The 18,299-nt window shown below is 48.5% G+C and overlaps 5 protein-coding genes and 1 non-coding gene across 6 annotated transcripts; 3 read left to right on the forward strand and 3 right to left on the reverse strand.

Moving 5' to 3' along the window:
- The first annotated feature begins 586 nt into the window (after positions 1-586).
- Positions 587-686, forward strand: BKA67DRAFT_t187. The gene has a single exon. It is a non-coding gene; the product is annotated as a tRNA-Arg (tRNA).
- Positions 687-2,300: 1,614 nt separating this feature from the next.
- BKA67DRAFT_527746 (Intradiol ring-cleavage dioxygenase) lies at positions 2,301-3,637 on the forward strand (the record flags this gene model as incomplete). The annotated part of the gene is made up of 4 exons (XM_046098892.1): positions 2,301-2,547; positions 2,610-3,123; positions 3,180-3,344; positions 3,400-3,637. The coding sequence occupies 4 exons, from the start codon at positions 2,301-2,303 to the stop codon at positions 3,635-3,637; spliced, it is 1,164 nt and encodes a 387-aa protein (XP_045951509.1).
- Positions 3,638-6,067: 2,430 nt separating this feature from the next.
- BKA67DRAFT_541986 (uncharacterized protein) lies at positions 6,068-7,129 on the reverse strand (the record flags this gene model as incomplete). Its single annotated transcript, XM_046101025.1, has 1 exon — positions 6,068-7,129. One exon carries the CDS (start codon positions 7,127-7,129, stop codon positions 6,068-6,070), a length of 1,062 nt encoding a protein of 353 aa, XP_045951510.1.
- Positions 7,130-8,323: 1,194 nt separating this feature from the next.
- Positions 8,324-8,952, reverse strand: BKA67DRAFT_664844 (uncharacterized protein; the record flags this gene model as incomplete). The annotated part of the gene is made up of 2 exons (XM_046108458.1): positions 8,324-8,688; positions 8,793-8,952. The coding sequence occupies 2 exons, from the start codon at positions 8,950-8,952 to the stop codon at positions 8,324-8,326; spliced, it is 525 nt and encodes a 174-aa protein (XP_045951511.1).
- A 1,862-nt stretch (positions 8,953-10,814) lies between these two features.
- Positions 10,815-14,262, reverse strand: BKA67DRAFT_126998 (CHAT domain-containing protein). Its single transcript, XM_046094978.1, has 2 exons — positions 10,934-14,262; positions 10,815-10,885 (listed from the first exon to the last, which is right to left on the reverse strand). Exon 1 carries the CDS (start codon positions 14,162-14,164, stop codon positions 11,201-11,203), a length of 2,964 nt encoding a protein of 987 aa, XP_045951512.1. The 5' UTR covers positions 14,165-14,262; the 3' UTR covers positions 10,815-10,885; positions 10,934-11,200.
- An 839-nt stretch (positions 14,263-15,101) lies between these two features.
- Positions 15,102-18,186, forward strand: BKA67DRAFT_586700 (AMP-binding enzyme). Its single transcript, XM_046104269.1, has 9 exons — positions 15,102-15,378; positions 15,461-15,583; positions 15,651-16,161; positions 16,210-16,276; positions 16,328-16,384; positions 16,434-16,481; positions 16,531-17,150; positions 17,204-17,398; positions 17,449-18,186. Exons 1-9 carry the CDS (start codon positions 15,366-15,368, stop codon positions 17,687-17,689), a joined length of 1,875 nt encoding a protein of 624 aa, XP_045951513.1. The 5' UTR covers positions 15,102-15,365; the 3' UTR covers positions 17,690-18,186.
- Positions 18,187-18,299: the final 113 nt, after the last annotated feature.

An 18,299-nucleotide genomic window follows, 5' to 3' on the forward strand; every position in this document is an offset into this window, starting at 1 on the left:
TTTAGGGCGCGCACCATCTGATGATGCGCCGCACTCACGTTCGGGATTCCCACCCACGAGCAAGACCAGTCCGTCTTCATGCCACCCGGCCCGAGCATCCTGACGTTAATCCTGAGGCGACGACTTTAAGTTCATCATGGTTGTTAGATGTTTATGCCAATCTTCATACCGATTGTTATAACCACATATTTTGCGGTTTCACGGCATGAACCAGCAAGTGACCTCGGAGTTTGAGTTGATATGGCCTAGGACTCTGCATTGGGAGTCTCGAGTAGGGTGGCCTGAGTATAGGTGTGAAATTACGACCAATGAAATGCAGAATCACTGGTTGATCGGACTGCGTTCATTCGTCACTAGTTCCTTACTAGAGTCGGCAAGTTGAGACTCAAGCTCTCACAAGGATTGCAGCGTCTACAAATAAATATGCAGTGGTCATACTCCAAAAGTGCCAAGACACATTCCCCGTCTTATTCCCACCAGCTCACTCACAAATCCGTGTCGGCGCCCTCCGAGACAAGCGTAAACTTAGCGTTGACTCCACAATAGTAGCAACATGTAATTTAATTATGGATACTGTCTTCAACAAGGTCTGTTGGCAGAATTGGCATTGCGTCTGACTACGAGCTACTCGTTTGGGTAATCAGTACGGCATCAGGAGATTCTGGGTTCGATCCCCAGGCAGACCTATTATTTTTTCTCTCTCGCTAGAGATTCGATTTTGCATCGTCTGTGTGCAGGTCTTTCTTTTCTTTTCTTTTTTTAAACTTGTTGCTGTGCCTGGGACATTATCCTGTGTCGAAAATGCGTGGCATTGTATCACTTCGGCTTAAGCCAATCCGTTCGCTGTAATTCCTTTGCTTATTACATAATGCCATATTATAATCGACAGGACGAGTACTTCGATACATATCTGGGTGACTTGACAGCTACAGACACATGTAGTACTTACGAACCAAACCAAACTCTTTCTGCATTGCTGCATCTCATGAACCATGGAGCACAAGATGGAATTTGATATAGGTCACTGCTTTGCACGTACCAGCCTTGGCTTGGACGGCTTGTGGATCTGCTCCGCTGCAAGTTCTACGGTGCATCAGACGCGCAGGTGAAAACGCCGCTAGTGAAAGTGCTTCTAGAAGGAACACTTAGGTACATTTGCGCCGAAGTGTTCAACGACCAATACCCAATCGATGTTCACGAATCCATTCGCGATGTTTCGCGCCTGATCTGGACGTGGGCGATCCATGAACTTGCGTAAGCTTTGGACTCCACCACTCCACTCCATACCTTTTGGCAAGGGTATATCGCATAACCTGACTATCCTTTATTCAACTCGATAACGACGATATGCTAGGTACTACAGGGGCAAAAAAACGTCACTAAGCAAAGCTGTACTACATATGCACATGCAAGTCTCCCCGGTAACTTGTACGCCTGCTAATGTGACGTTGGCCATTATGATCTCCCTTATTATACACTCGTGATAGCTACTTGGATCCAGTGACATTCGGGGCCATGCCGTATTATACGAATAAAGCCTATTTATTATTAGACACTTTTAGCTATTATGAAACTTTTCCGCCCACCGTTCACTTAACCTTGAAGTTAGCTCGAAATGCCGTGGGATCTCCCCACGGGCAAGCGCCGGGAAGTGCGCCGCCCCTTATTTTTATCCTCAGACCCATATTTGTTCATGTGAGGACGCGGCAGTCGTTTGAGCCGCACGACACTTCAATATTCTATAGTACTTCGCATCTATCATGGTATTAGGCCCTGAGAAGCGCAACGAGGCGAGTTCTTTTCGCAAGCGAGGTACAACTACTTCGGAGCTCAACATTGTGGAAAACAACCCATGGAATCGAGGCGATACCTGCTCGCGTTGCCCTTTCTGACCGTCTATACCATGGTAATGCTTCGTCCCTCACCGAAGCGGATCTGGGTCTTGGTCCACCTAGTCATTTCGGCTGCACCCGTTGCCAATATGCATGGAGTAGTAGTCGAGGCAAGGGCCTACGCAACCATGTGGATTGTTTATGTTTTCCATATATCGCAGATCGCATTACGAATCTTTGCCTCTGTATTGGCTATGGCACCGCCCGCGGCTCAAGATTTCGGGCCCCTGGTTACGATCTTGAGTGCATACGCGTCCGAGTTCAGATAGGACCCCACGCAGTTGATGATATAAAGATTGGGCAATGACCGATCGTCCAAAGTGATATTGTATTCGCAGTAGACTCCTTCCAGTTGTGTCAATCGTCGCTCTTTCACGCCACTCGTTCCTTCGAAGTACTTAATCGAAAATGGTCGCTTTCTCCAAGGTTTTCATCGCCACTGCCGTTGGCTTTGCCACCGCTCACCCGGGCGAGAGCCACAGCGCCAACCACGTAAAGCGCGAGATTGTTGCCCGTGAGAATGCGGCGCACGCAGCCGCCCGCTCCTTGGCATCTTGCGGCAACTCTGCCGGCGCGCAAGCCTTGAAAGCCCGATCCGTCCAGCGCCGTGCCGAGGCCCTGAAGAGCTTACGCCAGAAGCGCGGCATCAAGGCCCGTGAGTTGAAGTCCTTCTGTCCGACTGTGATTTTGAACTTGATCAGCTGACCGTTCTGCCAGCTGCCCGCAAGAATCGCCGAACCCTCGAGGACCTTCAGGCATGGGAAGCCGTCAACCACAACCAGACAGGTGTTTACGACTATGATGCGTTCACGCCTCTGGCGAACATCTTTGATGCCAACACCAGCTGCATTTTGGCGCCTGAGATTACCGACGGCCCGTACTATGTCGCTGGCGAGTACTTCCGCTCAAATGTCATCGAGAGCGAGTCTTGCGAAGGCGTCAACCTCTTCCTTGAGGTTCAGTATATCGATGTCAACACCTGCGAGGCTATCCCAAGTGTCGCAGTCGATGTGTGGAACTGCAATGCCACAGGTGTCTATTCCGGAGTCGACTCTACCGGCCAGGCTGGCTTGAACAGCACGTTCCTGCGTGGTATTCAGCTGACCGACAACGAAGGTGTTGTTCAGTTCGAGACCATCTTCCCTGGTCACTATTCCGGCCGCGCCATCCACACTCATCTTTTGGCTCACACCAACGCGACTCTCGAGCCCAACGGCACCATCTCCGTCTTGTAAGCTCTCTTCTTAGCACGGGTATCATACGTGTATCTGCTGACACTTCGCCTAGCAACGCGCCCGTGACCCACATTGGACAACTCTTCTATCCTGATGATCTTCGCGCTGAGGTCGAAGCTACCTACCCCTACAACACGAACACTGCCGACCTCACCACAAACGACGAAGACATGTGGTCCATTGTGCAGGCTGATTCTTCTTACGATCCCATCCCCGAGTAAGTCCAGCATCACAGCACGTTTTGGTAGCTCTTTACTGATTAGGTTGTTAAGGTACGTCTATCTCGGCGACGACATCTCCGACGGACTGTTTGCGTGGATCCAGATCGGCGTCAACGCTTCTGCCGATTACTCGACCGACGATTACTATGGCGTAGCCGCCTATCTGGCTGCCGATGGCGGACATTCTACAGGCTACACGGTCGGTGGCGGTGGTGGCGATGGTGGCGAGGGCAACGGAACAGCCCCTTCGGGTGCTCTGAGCGGTGCTCCTCCTTCTTCCACCGCATAGAGTGTGGGTTGTTGGATCGCTGGATCCTCATTCGTTTACATGTATATATATTCATTGACGCTAGGGTCGATTCTGTTTATCTGCCAATGATGGGAAAATCAAAATTGCGAGGATTCTTTTTACCCTGCACATTAGTTCTTTTAAATAGACTTATTACCTTCAAGGGTATAATTCTCACGATCGCTAGAGCACGACGCTCTGGCTTGCTGTTTACCCTATGTATTGACAAAATAAGAAAACTAAAGAGTGAAAAGGCTTTGACATGAAAATTACATGGTCGTGTAGCCTTGCCCCACGCTGTGGTCAAGCTGTCCAACTAGCTCTGAGCATTAGCCCATGCGAATATAAAGAATTATTGATTTTATTCAAATTCTAAACCGTAAGTTGAACTTTCATTATATTTATTAAAACATTTATTATTATTTTTAAGTCGGTTTCTGTTTTTGAAAAAAAAAAAAAAAACAATTTTCTAAAAAGCGTCAAATCTTAGACTATCTATTTAAAAAGTGTTAAACCAATTTTTATGCTTAGCGAGAATCAGTCATACGAAGACGTTGGAGTTGTTTACTAATATGGTTAACTAGCTTATTATTTGAGTTGTGTCTTAAAATATGATGGACTTCACCACTCTGTAGGATCGTGGTATTGATTAGTGGATGTATATTGATCCTCCGTAGAGTGTTGTTCAGTGACGTGGTCCCTCAGCTATTCTGACGAATCCCTAAAGGCTATCAATTAAGAGTGAACTGTGCACCTCAGCCATCTACCTAATTGGTGACATTTGGTAACCATCAAAATGTGATTATCTCGGGTGTTCAAAGGTCGCACAGATTTGACATTTTATTTTTAAGCTCGTGGAACCGGAGACGTTGATAAAGTCACTTGTCACACGTTTACCGACCAGTATCGGAGATGGCATCTACTTTTTGATATGCTTAGGATGCTGGATGATTTCACTTCGGAATTGAAATGCTTGGAGGATGAAGGCGCCGTAATAAAATCCTCCTGTGGCCTATTTTCCTCGCTGGCGCTGATTCTATCCACCTCAAACAGAGAAAACGGGGTTTCTAGATTCTCGATAGGTTTTGGGACGCTAAGCTTGTCGCCAACTCGAACAATGCCATATTAGTTCTAAGAACACTCTAGCCGAGATGTCATGGTCTTAGGAAGTAGCAGCTGAGAGCCGAGGAGCCCGGGGTTTGGGATTGGATAACCGCGAAATCGTCATGAGACTATCACTGGCATTTATCTAAAGACTTGAAAAGATTCTTGTGCTGCCCTGCGTGCTATTACAATGCTTATTTCTGGCAACGAATATATACCTTGAGATTACTATCGTTCTATTGACGGTAGGCCTACCGTTTTTGAATGTCACATTATTTCACTCCGAGAACGAGTTGTCTTTGTCAGGATCAACCGCTATCATGAAGTCTTCTCTCATTACGAGTTTCTTGGTTAACACAGTATGCGCTTAAGCTCTCTAGCTCTTAGACAGGTCTTCAATTTCATGGCAAGAAAAGAAGACATTGCCGAGGACTATTAGCGCGGAGAGGATATAGCTAGGGATTACATGTGTAGTGAGAATGCTGTCGTCTATATCAGACTTGCGACTCCTAGCTATTATCTTCGTCACAATACATATGAATGACAGTCTATTACGCTCCTTCAGGCATACTCAAGCGCAACACACTTGTAGTTTTCAGCCATGGCGGTGCATTAATGACAGTATACGTCGATAGATCTAATCTACGGTTCTAGGAAGCGGGACATCCATTTCAGGCTGCACATTTATGCCGAGCTTTCATCTAGCAGATGTATCCCCAGTGTGCACTTAGGCTCACCTTAACTCTGAAATGCACCTTGCCTTCTCCTGAGAGTTTTTGTTGTAGGGCCACCACTCGGACCAAATCGTACTCACCAACGAGCTTGTGTTTACAGCCGTAAAATAACAAATGTTGAGAAGGATTGAAACTAATATGACACGTCCTCGACATCGTAAGGACAGTCGATCCGAATTACACGAGGGAGCGCAGTTGAGAAATTGTAATGTGGGAAACACAACCCAAGATACGCTCAGTTCCCTTCATTTGCTAACTTCAATTTTGTCATGACATCGAGTGTAGCATTGATTGGGATAAACAATGATCAATTAAGTATTGATTTGGTGGAATATATGCAATTTACTTGATAGACCCTACGCATCCTCCTTTACCATGCAGCTGTGCCTGAAGTGTCTACCAACAAGTTGCTATCAGCCATCCAGTCCTTCCCTCTCAGCCTATACGCGAATACGTCAACGACTCCGGCAATCTTTTAATCAGATCCTGTCAACCATTTTTCAATTCCTAAACTTGTTTCCTGGAGACCTTTTTATGTTCTCAGCATAATAGTCACAACCAAGCGAGATTGCAATCCGATCAATCTCCTGTGTCATGTGGCATTAACAACAAACTCCCCATTGCGCGATTTGTGATGAATCACGTGCAGGTTCGGCCGTCCTAGTTGCTGGGCGGTCTTCCAAACACGCGCATACAAATCAAACCTACGGGTTCGGTTCATGGAGCCCTCTCCTGTCAATAGCGATATCCATCTGGGTATAGACCGATCGGTAGCAGGGCCCAAGTCTCTGTAGCAGGTATTTCGTAGATGAAGCTGACGACCCACCAACTCCAAAGTTTGTTCATGATCAGACTGACATACTCCACACATGCTCATCCTGGCGAAACGGCCCGTCTTACTGGTCCACCATTTGAACCCAAAGGTTTCCCTGCCATTAATTGGTGGAAAACTCAACCACGCTCGCGCGACAAAGAAACCGTCGTCATCCGTCAGCCATAAAGGCCTGACCTTGAAGGTAATATGAGGACACTCGGTGAATTTGATCGTTCCGCAGGCAGAGATTTCGTCTATTATACAACAGATCTCTTGTTTTTGTAGAAAAGTCCCATTTTGGAAGTATATTTCGCTTGACCATGTATATTTGGGACCACTGTGATAAAAACTGGAAGTACCGCCGCACGACAATTCTGGGATGAAGGCAGTTTGAACGTCACGATCGAGCTTCTGACGTACACAGTCTAGGTGATAGAAAGCAAGATGGTAAGGCATGGTCGGGTGTATAGGTGCAACGGTGTCGACTGAAAGGGAATCGAAGGGCCGTTCCATGCAGAACAGGGGTGAAGGCACGGGGTCTTTGGCCGAAGAAGCATCAGTGAGAAGCGGCTCAAAGCTAGTTTCTGATGCTTCTGAGAGGCGAAGGGTACCCCAAAAACTGTGCCAGAACGAAGATAAACCACTAATGAGGCAGTCCAGGCGCGTTTCATTCGGAGGCAGACGAGGATTGTAGTAAATGAGCGACTGTGTCGGATTGTGCTCGTGGCAGCCCCGTTGGTAATTACCAAACACGCATGGTAGGTGGCCATACCATTGGTCGTCCTGCTCTACCATGGTGTTAGACGAGTAGAGGCTTGTCTTGGTCGAGCTGTTGTCCATATTTCAAGATTCTAGCCGAGCTAGTGGCCCTCGTCGTGATGTACCAGGTAACTGGTTGACCCCCTCAAGTGTTTAGAATCTGTCGCTACACAAAAGAATGAAGATATTGTAGTGGGCCGGAAGATGATTGGAACAATAGGATGTATGGTGATTCGAGGTCTTGATCTCCAACTGCCGTACTTTAGCGGACCTCGAGATTCATAGGAATGGATAGCTTGACTAGTATTCCATCTATAAAAAGAGTGGGTGATGAGCCTTATATAGACTACGATTTAAAACTGAGTACGTTCTTGCTTCCAGGATGTCTTGGGGCGATTTGAGTCAGTTTAGTGATCCGCTAGCTCGAAAGACGCGCAGGTTACCCGCCATCGACCATATTTTGGAGGTGTTATGCATAGTCCGGCAACGAATTGCCTTCTTCCCATGGTTGCGATAAACTTAAAAGTGATTGACCCCCAGTAGCAGTTCCGACAAAGAACATAGAGTGCCAGCTATGAATTCTTCGCCCACCATGTGTCTGAGTTCCAGTGACACGCAAGAAGACGAATGAAACAACATCGGCTAAACACAGCGTCGAATAAATCCACATTTGAGTCATTTGGCATATGTGGCGTGCCGACTGAGGTGCTAACACGCAAGCAGAATCATGGTTGATAACAGCGTGTAATGCGGACGCAGCCGAACCCCCATAGCGTGTAGAATCAATTTGCTCACACCAGGTTCTCACGCGAGTGGTCTACTACGCATGAGCGTAGCAGTGGCCTGACAGACAAGTAGGTTTTGGTGTCCCAAACCTCGGCGGAGATGGGCTATCGGAATTCTTTGCTGTAGCGACGATTGCCCTCCAAATCCGGGTTGCGGAAGCGCTGTTTGGAACTCATAATCAGAGTTTTTCTTGCTTCGTTCAGGAAGGAGTCAAATCAAGCTAGTGGTGTGGTGCAAGAAAGCTAGCCATAAACGAAACCTGGACGGCATTGGCATTGATGATGTGCCTACTAGACCTGAACGGGTCGCTCTGATTGATTGAAGCGTCTGACCCACGGTCCCCATGGTTCAGGCCCTGGATCAGACCTTCAAATAAAAATTGAAGGCTTGGTCCAGGGTGGACGACCAGCGCAAAGACATTTTTCACTCTAATAAGTGAACTTCTGATTTTAAAATCGGAGGAGGCGCTTTTCCTTGTTCTCTTTCTCCTTATTCTTCATCTTCTTCTGCTTCTGCTGCTGCTCCTTGGCCGAGGTAGGCATTACAGTCAGACGGTATGGGCGCGGGAGGCGAGAGTGGTGGCCGGAGGTTGAAGGAGTAGTAGTAGGAGGAGGAGGAGGAGAAGGGAGAGAAGGAGGAGAAGAAGGAGTCGGTGAGGGAGGAAGAGGGATCCACGCGGTATTCGGGCCGGGAGTGCAACGGCACCGGCACAAGGGACCAGAGGGGCCCGGAGGACCGGAGGGACCGGGGTGACCAGGGAGACCAGGAGGACCGGGAGGACCGGGAGGACCTGGGGGGCCAGGAGGACTGGGATGACCTGGGGGCCAGGAGGACTCGGTGGACCTGAGGAATCGCTGTCTATCAATATTATAGAGTCAGCATATACCTTATCTCGTAAAAAACAAGTCGATGTGAGCAAGAAAGTTCACCAAAATAAATAAGCTACAGAGACACGTACCCTCCTCAATCTCTTTGGCCTTCTTATAAAACAAGAAGATGGCCCAGGCGCCACCCAGCACAGCAGCCACAAAGGTTGCCCATCCAGCGAACGTGCCGGCCTTCTCGTATTGGTGATGCCACCAGGCATCGCCCGCCGTATCCTTCATCGTCGTCGTCATCGTTATCATCGTCGTCGTCGTCATCGTCGCCATCGTCATCGTCATCGTCATCGTCATCGTCGTCGGTCTCGTCGTCGTCTTACTTCTAGGAGAGCTGGAAAGCGAATGGTCTTGGGCTCAACCTCGATGTTGAGCTGAAGAGGAAAGGGAAAAAGACCAGACGTCAGTCTCACGGCCTCCGCGTGGAGATTGAGCCATTCTCTCTGCTGGCTTCCTCCTTCCCTCGTTTTCTGGACTGGTCATTAACGCGGCAGGAGCATACGGCCATTGTTCTACAAGCAAGTACGTGTCGACTCACCTCAATTTCTTCTGTAGTTCTATCTGAATTCATTCCCACCCGTATGTTACTTCCAAGGGGAAGCCAATTGTTTCCCTTCCCCTCTCTCTCCCCTCTCCCATCTGAATTAAAGTAATGAATGCGAAGGGCAGGGTCTACCCAAATACCCACCAGAGCAAGAGCATCATCACACTGCAAGAGCTGTCAAAGAAGCCACCACAAATTCATATTCTCCAGGTAAAATCATGATGACGTATATATTGTTATATATAGTTACTCACTTGGAGTCGTAAGTTGAGTTAGGTAGACACTAGTAGAGCTGTTAACGTAAGCCCAAATGCCGTGCAGAAGTTGTTTAAATTTGATGACAACCGCCAGAGTAGCCCAGCTTGCAATTAATACATGGTAATTGCTTAATCGGCAATCTTTTGTAATATCCTCCCTTGGGGTCTTTTGTGGTGTCTGCGCCGTGAATGTCCATCAGGAGCCCCATCCTCACCACTAACTTCCGCGTACCAAGTTGGAGATAAGCAACTACTAACCGTTCTACCAATATTGTAGTATCAGGTCTCTAATAAAAGTTGTTAAGGCAATTTTTTTTTTTTACTTGTTTAATGCCCATAGCTCCTATAGGCAGGTCAAGAAAGCTTTCATTAATTTAACGACTACTTATTAGGGTTCGATTGGTCTGAGCCGAATAGATCAACCAATGGAGTCTGGAAATAAGGGGCGATTCATGCTAGACCAAGTCTTGCAGGTTGGAGAAAAGCTTAAGTTCGCCTACTGTCTATCTCGATGAACCACCTGTTTGTGAGAGGTAATGCTATACTAAAAGAGTCAGCAAGCTTGGATCATAAAGATATTAACTTGTAAATATTTAGGAAATAGAACAAACGAGTGTATAATAAGATACAGTCTTAAACAAATAAATGGTCGAACCAAAATTTCCCCGACATAAGAGAATGGACGCCAACTGAGGCAATGTTAGATGGAAAAGTTCTCTAACACAACTATAGTCCGGAAAGAACAAACAAGCCCCGATCAAAACAACGGCGAATCGAACGGGGGAAAAGAAATGAACGCCAACCAAGACAACCGTAGAAGAAAAGAATGGATCCCACCATAAAGGATGACCTCTGGGCCAGGGACATTTGCAGGACTATAGTCCAACTATTATTGTTTCCCTCTCCTCCTCTTCCTAAACTAAATGAGAATGGTGGCTATCGAACCAAAATGCCCATTCACTTAGGCATATACATCACTGGTACTTACTCTAATTTCTTCTGCGCTCGCCTTTGTGCCGCTCGAACCACCGGCAGTGGGTTGAGGCCCTTGATGATTGCTGTATTTCATTTAGTGTATAGAAGCTTCCTGGTTGAAAATGAGAGTGGCTCCTGTCCCAAATAACCTGTGATTGGGTGAGTGCAGCCGCACACTCTCTAGGTCAAGGTATTCGAAACATATATAACGTTGTGGGATAGTTGGATGGTAAAAATCAAAGTAGAGGAGTGGAGTATTTTGGAATCGTCAAAAGTTAACGGTCAAAATGAAACGAGAACTTGAAACCATTCCTTGGCCCGCCATCTCTTGACCAATTCAGAGAAGCTTTGGTCGACAACCTAATTATTGTGGTGGATACGAGCGAGCGCAGTGATGCTTTCCCAGTAAGCGACTAAAGTGATCATGTCATAACAGCTAACTCACCAAAGCTAGGATGGGGCAATCTGAAGTCTGCATGGTCCGCTTGAGGACTGCACGGCCCCTTATTGAATCTAGCAAGGTCTATATCTTTAAAGGCAACGATTCGACTGGCATGGTCAAGGTTTACTGCATCGGGGAAGGCTCTTGAATCTGTGGTCGTGACTGGGGGCTTGCTGCGATATATATAGATCAGATGAACGAATAAAAGAATATTATTATAGTAATTTTTAACGAAGGCATGTTAAAATCGAAAGACGCCTGGCAAATCTCTCATGTGCCGATATGCACAAATGGAGCCCATTTCAGCACATCTTTCTGCGGATCCACCATGGCCTTGTATTCCAGCACCGCGTCGTGCAGAGCTTTTGCGACGTGCAACTCGCTGCTCTGACCCGAGCTCAGAGCTGAACTGATCTTTTCGTAGAATCTCCTTGCAACCTCGCCGGCCGCAAAGTCATCTGCGCCCCAAACTGTTCCGATCACGTGCCGAAACCCTAGCGCCTGGAATACACTGCTCAAGTGTAGGGCCTCGTCTACAAGGTAGGGATCCTTTTGTTCTGCTGTGGAGCAGGCCGATAGATAGGCGACCAGTCCCGCCTTGATCTGGACAGACTGGAGATCCGATACCGTTACCATTGCAGGCCTGTTGTCCTTGACTAGCACGAGCCCACTTTCCGAGGGGTTTAGTACTGATACGACACCATGACACGCAAAGTGAACGAATGGGTGATGGGGTAATTCTCTCAAGACAGATTCTGGGTCAGGCTGCGATAGATGAGTGAGATTCTTGTCGAAAATGCGTTTTGTGACTTCCTCTTCGTACTGCGTATTCAGGCTCCTATGGGGAGCCGGGTTAGATGCCACAGTCACAAGCAACATGGATCGCTGAAGCGAGTTCAGGGCTGGTTGATTTCTCGCATGCCGTAACGCCCTGAAGGACGGGGTATAAGAAGATATCACACGTGCTTGGGCGTTGTCGGTAGAGCCTTCTTGGTGGTTTCCAGCAGCGTGAAGAGGTGCGCGGCCGGCGAGACCTGCTGCTACCCACCATATGCGCTTTCCTGGCTTCAGCGGTGTGGCATCTAGGATAGGCTTCACTGCCACCGTATACAACCAGGACAAGATACCGCTCACTTGCCCGTCTGGAGACTTCTTTCGACGTAGTCGTGCATCCCTCCTAGCATCGTTGCCATAGGATCCTAGTTCTGCTAGCCGCTTTTCGAGTTCATCTTCGGTCAACAGTGGGAGAGCTATAGAGTCGATGTGTTCTTCAGTCACGATGATCGCGTCGCAGCGTCGCGGCGACACATTGATTGTAACGATGGGACCCTCAGAGGCTAGGGCTCGAAAGTCCTCCTCATCGAACGGCTTTTGGAACTTCTTGAATCCTTCCACTTCCCTAATCTGGGTTTCTATTGCTTTGAGCTCTTCAGAGAGTACTCTGGCTCTAGACCTGGCAGTGAAGAAGCCGCCTGCTGTGTTCTGCTGTTTGGTGAGGGTAGACATTTCAGTTCGGCCTAATTCGTACCGTCCAGCGAGTTGTGAATTTATGAGACGCAATTGGGACAAGTCTTCGCGTGTATTGATAAATGTCCCTGTAATGATACAGTTTGCGGTTTCCAACGAGCTCAAGGCTTCTACAACGGGACGTCCGACCCCAAGCGCGCGGGCTGCAGCCATACTGGAGAGTCCTGAGACCTGGCGTAGTGTGTACTGTAAGTCCTCGATCGCCATGTCCTGGGGATTGAGTTGGGGGAGAATGGCCATGGCATGCTGGAGTACCTGGTGAGCATCCTGGTCATTTTCCATGAATAACGATGCAGCCATTCCAGCCGTTATGCGGGCAACTGGAGACCCATTTTCAGCCCTCAAGGCTGCCATGTAGTTCCTGATGGCAAGTTTTAGCAGCGACTCATCAGAGTTCTCTGTATACGCCTTGATGAGGAGCTCTCCACTAAGCTGGCAATGCTCTGCAAATATCGGGTTGTTCTTGTCCGGAAAGCTGTCAAGGACCTGCCTTTCATGCTCAACGGCTTGTTTGAGGTGTTCGTTAGCCTCATCATTATGCCCCAACTTTTTTAGTATATTGTGCTGGGCTTCATGGACCTTGGATAAAGTCGAAAGCGCTCGGACTATCGCCCAATGGTTCTCCGGTCCATGAAACAAGGCCTGCTGTAACAAGCTAATGGCCCGCACCCCATGACTCAAATCATCTTCTAAACTCTGCTGCAGGCAATATATTTCGCCAAAGAGGATGAGTAGGTCAATCTTGTCGCCATCGGGCATTGAGCTCTCGTAGCAAATTTTCTCCGCTTCGGAAGCGACTTCGATAGCTTCCCCGAAGAGTTTGAAGAACTCATCCGGATCAGCTCGTGTGTTGTTCATTCGATGACATTTCGCAAGGAGGCGACTGCCATAGTCGCAAAGATCATCGAACTTCCATCGTGATTCTCTGGTCTGGCTTGCAAGGTTGAGCTTGGTAATCCTCAACGACTCTTCCAGACCACCGAATAACCCCGTAGCTTGATGGTGTTCGCGCAAATCAGTTGCAAGCTCCGCATATATCTGATCCCGCTCCGTCAAATCCTCAATGCTGGATGCTTCATAACCATAGCGAATGGCCATCTCCAAGTCCTCCAAGTCTTGTGACGCTGACTCCTTGTAGCGCATCACCAGAGTCCCTGCGAACCGACTCAATAAGTCTGCAAAGTAAGGATTGCTGTCATTGGGCTCCTCTATGAATGTCTTCAGCCTTTTGATGGCATCCTCAATGAATTCCATCTTCCGTGTATGGGCGGCTTTTGTATGGATGCATTGGACTAGCCGTTTTCGTGCCCACCACATGTCATAGGAGTCCTCTTGGGAAAGTAGTAAAGCCTTTTGTTGCCAATGAATGGCCGCATCAATATCGCGTACCTGGCGATTCACACCAAACAGATACGATAATGATGCGGCCAGCTCATCGTACATTGACAATATGTCGTCAGTTTCAAACTCATCCTCAACATCACCATGGATCGCTTCTTGGCCCAGCCTCACTGACTCTGTTATGTCAGCAAGCTTGCGGGTCTTCTCGTACTTGAATCTGTAGATAACGCCCATCCGATGTAGTGCATACACATGCTCTTTGCTGCCCAACTCTGTTTGGACAATGGTGCGGCTAGCCTTTTGCATCTCATCATCTAGTTCAGCCACGCTCAACCCCTGGTTCAGGTTTTTCAAAGGTAATGCCATGGTTAGTCATTCAATACGCGAATGGGATTCCGGGAGAGTTAACAGATAGAAGTTTCACTGTCTGACTTTTGAGAACTTTCTTGAAGTCGAATGTTCTCGCGCAAGGCTACAACAAGCTACGGTCAGACTCAGAGCAGTTGGAGAAACGAAAAACACGTGCGCGCCATCAAGCATGTTGCATGCACAGCAACCGGGCGTCGTGCAGGAGATGATTCACGTTGATATGCAGCACCAGCCAGTCATGATGGCTATGTATGCAATCGCCTCATATCCTCAGCTTACAGCCTACATATTGGGTCCAAAACAAGTTCTGTTGAGGCCGATAACACATTGTTGTTAGGGACCGGTTGGGTGAGAGCACAGCCGAGCTTTGGGGCTTCATTAACTCAAGTTAGGTACAGACCCGCATCTCAAAAACGACCAGATTGGGTTAACTTGCCTAAGTTAGTCTAGTCTAGTCTACAATAGACCCGCCTTAGTTATGTAACCTGGATAAATTCTATTGTATTTCAAGAGCATTTGATTTGCACAGCATCACGATACTGCTAACTCAAAGGCACCGTTACATGCTCCCAATTTTTCTGATCCGAGGCCAGCTTAAACAGGCACGGCAGTTGTGGTTTTCATGAAGCCTGCTGGTTCTGCTAACAGCTACGGGGAACGCAAATTACCGATGTAGGGACTTATGTAGTCCTGGCGACATTGCTAAGGCATCCTTGAAGGTTTCGCAACTCATCGAAAGCGGAATGTTGATCGGTCCCAATGAGAAGCGCTTGATTTCTCAGGCTTGGAATCGGCCATGATGCATCAATGTGAAGTATAGATGGCTTCGATAAGTACGTAGCCAAATGGTGGAGCCCTGAACTGGCGAAGATGCTTCACTACTTATGTAGTACAGCTTCTCCAGCGACGCGCAGTGTGGAGATCACACCCATCTCCGAACCCCCCCACGTTCGGGAAAATATCCCTGTCGACGCTTTCCCCTGAACTGCCGTCCGCGCTGCCGTTAGAGCAATTGCCTGCCAATCGTTCCCCGAGGTTCATTTTGCCGGCCAACTAAGCCCGACAAGGGGCTGGGATAATTATTCGGCCAGCGCTACCACGAAACTCAACATCAACCTCAACTGGCAGCTATCCGGGTGTTGCTTCCAACGACTGCACCATTTGTGAAATCTTGTCAATCAGACACGTAGACCTCACCATGGCCGCTGTCGGTATGTGGCTTTCCATCTCACAATTCACGCGAGGGGTGTGGCATACGGGATACAGGATCCGCTAACTGTGTTACCATTATAGCAGCTGCGTCCATCGCCGCCACGGCCGCTGGATTGTCCTATATCGACGCCAAGTATCACATTCGCAAGGACTGGGCCATCATCAGAGGCAGAAAGAAGTCGGCCAAACTTCTCCAAAAAGCCCGTAAGCATCTATGACATGGAACTCCTCATCTTGAGCCCCTACGCCTATAAGTACTGACAGCGCATAGTTAAGGAGAAACGGCTGTCCCCCTGGTACTTTTTCGAGCATAACGCTCAGCAAAAGCCCAATGAGGAATGTATCTGGTGGCGCAAGGGCAGCTATACTTGGAGTGAAGTGTACACGCGTGGAAATCAATTCGCGCACTTCTTCCTGAGTCAGGGAGTTAAGCCTGGCGATTTGGTGGCGCTGTTCATGGCCAACAGCCCCGACTTCGTATTCGCTTGGCTCGGTCTGTGGGCAATAGGTGCCGCACCGGCCCTCATCAACCATAACCTTACCAAGGCGGCATTGCTGCACTGTCTGAGTATCAGTGATGCACCGCTCATTTTGGCGGATGGCAGGCCGGAGTTGTTGGCACGGATCGACGAGGTAAGAGTTGAGCTGGGCGAGAAAGGCGTGAAAGTTGTGAAACTCGCAGATGTCAAGGCGGAGATCGGCGGTATGAAGGCAGAGAGGCCGTCGGACAAGCTGAGAGAGGATGTCAACCCTGGCTCTCCATTCGGCTTGTTCTATACGAGGTTAGTCAGAGATTCGACTCCAAATACGACAATCGTTAACCGTGACAGTGGCACAACCGGCATGCCCAAGGCATGCACCATACCCGCAGTAGCAGGATTCAACCATGGAGTCAGCGTGAGTCTAGCACCCACATAGATCATACCGGGCTCTACTGACACTGACCAGAGACAATGTGGTCTGGCCTACGTCGATGGCGAAAATGAAAGGTACTATGATTGTATGGTAAGGTTCATCTTATATCCGCTATGCGAAACTCCAACTAACAAAATAGCCCCTGTATCACGGTACTGGAGGTATCAGTGCAATGACCCAGCTATTAGTAAGTGGTCTCGCCACCGTAGAGAGCCTTGTACTAATGACGTGTTCAGCTCGGCACTACGTTGTGTCTCGCACCCAAGTTCAGTGCATCGCGTTTCTGGGACGACATTCGCGACTCAAAAGCCACGTGGTTTGTCTACGTGGGAGAGACGCTACGATATTTACTGGCAGCACCGCCCTCCCCACGAGACAAAGATCACAACGTTCACTCCATCTACGGCAATGGCTTGCGGCCAGATGTGTGGAAGCAATTCCGCGATCGCTTTGGAATCGAGAAGATCTTCGAATTCTTTAACAGCACGGAAGGTGTTGTCCAACTAGACAACCCCGCCAGAGGCGACTTCCACGCTCACAGTGTCGGCCACCATGGTTTGCTGCTTAGGAACCGCTTCCATGGTACCTTCATCCCTGTGGCAATAGATGCGGACTCTGGAGAAATTGCGCGCGATCCCAAGACCGGTTTTGCAAGCAGAGTGCCGTACGACCAGGGCGGCGAGATCATCGTGGTGCATCCAAGTGTGCATACGCCGCCATTCGGTGGCTATCACGGCAACAAGGAAGCGACCGAGAAGAAATTTGTTCGCGATGTGTTCAGGAAAGGCGATGTATACTATCGGTCAGGAGATGCGCTTCGGCGCGACTCTGATGGTCGTTGGTATTTCATGGACAGGTAAGTCGGGTTTTTGGATTTCCCATGGAGGCATACTGCTAATGCTGGCCCAGATTAGGAGATACCTTCAGATGGAAGGGCGAGAACGTATCGACTGCAGAGGTTTCTCAAGTCCTTGGACAGTACCCTGGCGTTCTCGAGGCTACAGTCTATGGTATTGGGCTTCCTGGCCACGACGGAAAAGCTGGTATGGCTGCCATCTACATTGATCCTGAGAGGAAAGATTTCGACTATGATGGCTTGCTCAAGTAAGGATTCCTTGTTTCGCCACTGCCGTTATACATGCTGACACGAATAGACATGCGCGTACCCACCTGCCCAAGTATGCAGTGCCAATCTTTATCAGACGGATCAAAGAGAGATCTGCGACACACAACAACAAGCAGAACAAGGTGCCGCTTGTCAAGGAAGGTATCGATCCCGTCAAGGTCAACGGCGACCCAATCTTCTGGATAAGCGACAACGGCAAAGGGTCGAGCTACGTGCCTTATGGACAGGAAGGCTGGGATTCCCTGAATAGCGGGAAGGCTAAATTGTAATTATAGCAGTAGTACAACAAATTTGACGCAAGAGGCAACCGACCATCGAACCGGACTAGTGTTATGCGTTTCGTGGCGCAATACGCGAGTTCTTCCGTTGACCAGCGGCCAACGATTTCCTGCCTTCGAGTTCAGCATATTATAAAGAAGCAAGTTGTCTATCCTTTCGAACCACCGCACCCACATGCTTGTCACATCAAAAAACGACATTCCTGATATTTTATGCTGATAATGTTCAGTCTAGCCTTGATAATAGCAGAAACATATGAACCAAAAGAAAATGGATTGCCTCGCCCCCGAGTGATCTGGGACAAGTCATTTGCGAGGAGGACACACGTGAGAGGCAATGTATATCGAATATCACAGCCGTGACCATTTCAAAGCAGGGCAGGTACTGGAAAAGTATGATAGCATAGGCCTGCTTCATGTAAATTTCTGATCCAGCGCTTCAATTCTCAATGGCTAGGTGTGATAAAAGGCATACCCAAGATTCACTGCCCAACCGAAAACATATAGCAATTACAACCCTGGCCGGCTCCACTCTCACGGCTCCTTGGTATAGATTCGAGGCTCTATTAGTTTTTCACTTGAACACTACGCAATCAGTGGC

This window comes from Truncatella angustata (genome assembly GCF_020726525.1).
Source record: "Truncatella angustata strain MPI-SDFR-AT-0073 chromosome Unknown BKA67scaffold_12, whole genome shotgun sequence".
Taxonomy (NCBI): domain Eukaryota; kingdom Fungi; phylum Ascomycota; class Sordariomycetes; order Amphisphaeriales; family Sporocadaceae; genus Truncatella; species Truncatella angustata.

What these genes read in the sequence shown, in the direction of transcription:
- BKA67DRAFT_586700 (XM_046104269.1), top strand. An exon ending in AAAGGTACTATGATTGTATG is followed by an intron (nt 16,385 to 16,433) that starts GTAAGGTTCATC and finishes CTAACAAAATAG; the next exon opens with CCCCTGTATCACGGTACTGG. An exon ending in GTGCAATGACCCAGCTATTA is followed by an intron (nt 16,482 to 16,530) that starts GTAAGTGGTCTC and finishes TGACGTGTTCAG; the next exon opens with CTCGGCACTACGTTGTGTCT.
- BKA67DRAFT_126998 (XM_046094978.1), bottom strand. Translation starts at nt 14,164, where the DNA reads ATGGCATTACCTTTGAAAAACCTGAACCAGGGGTTGAGCGTGGCTGAA.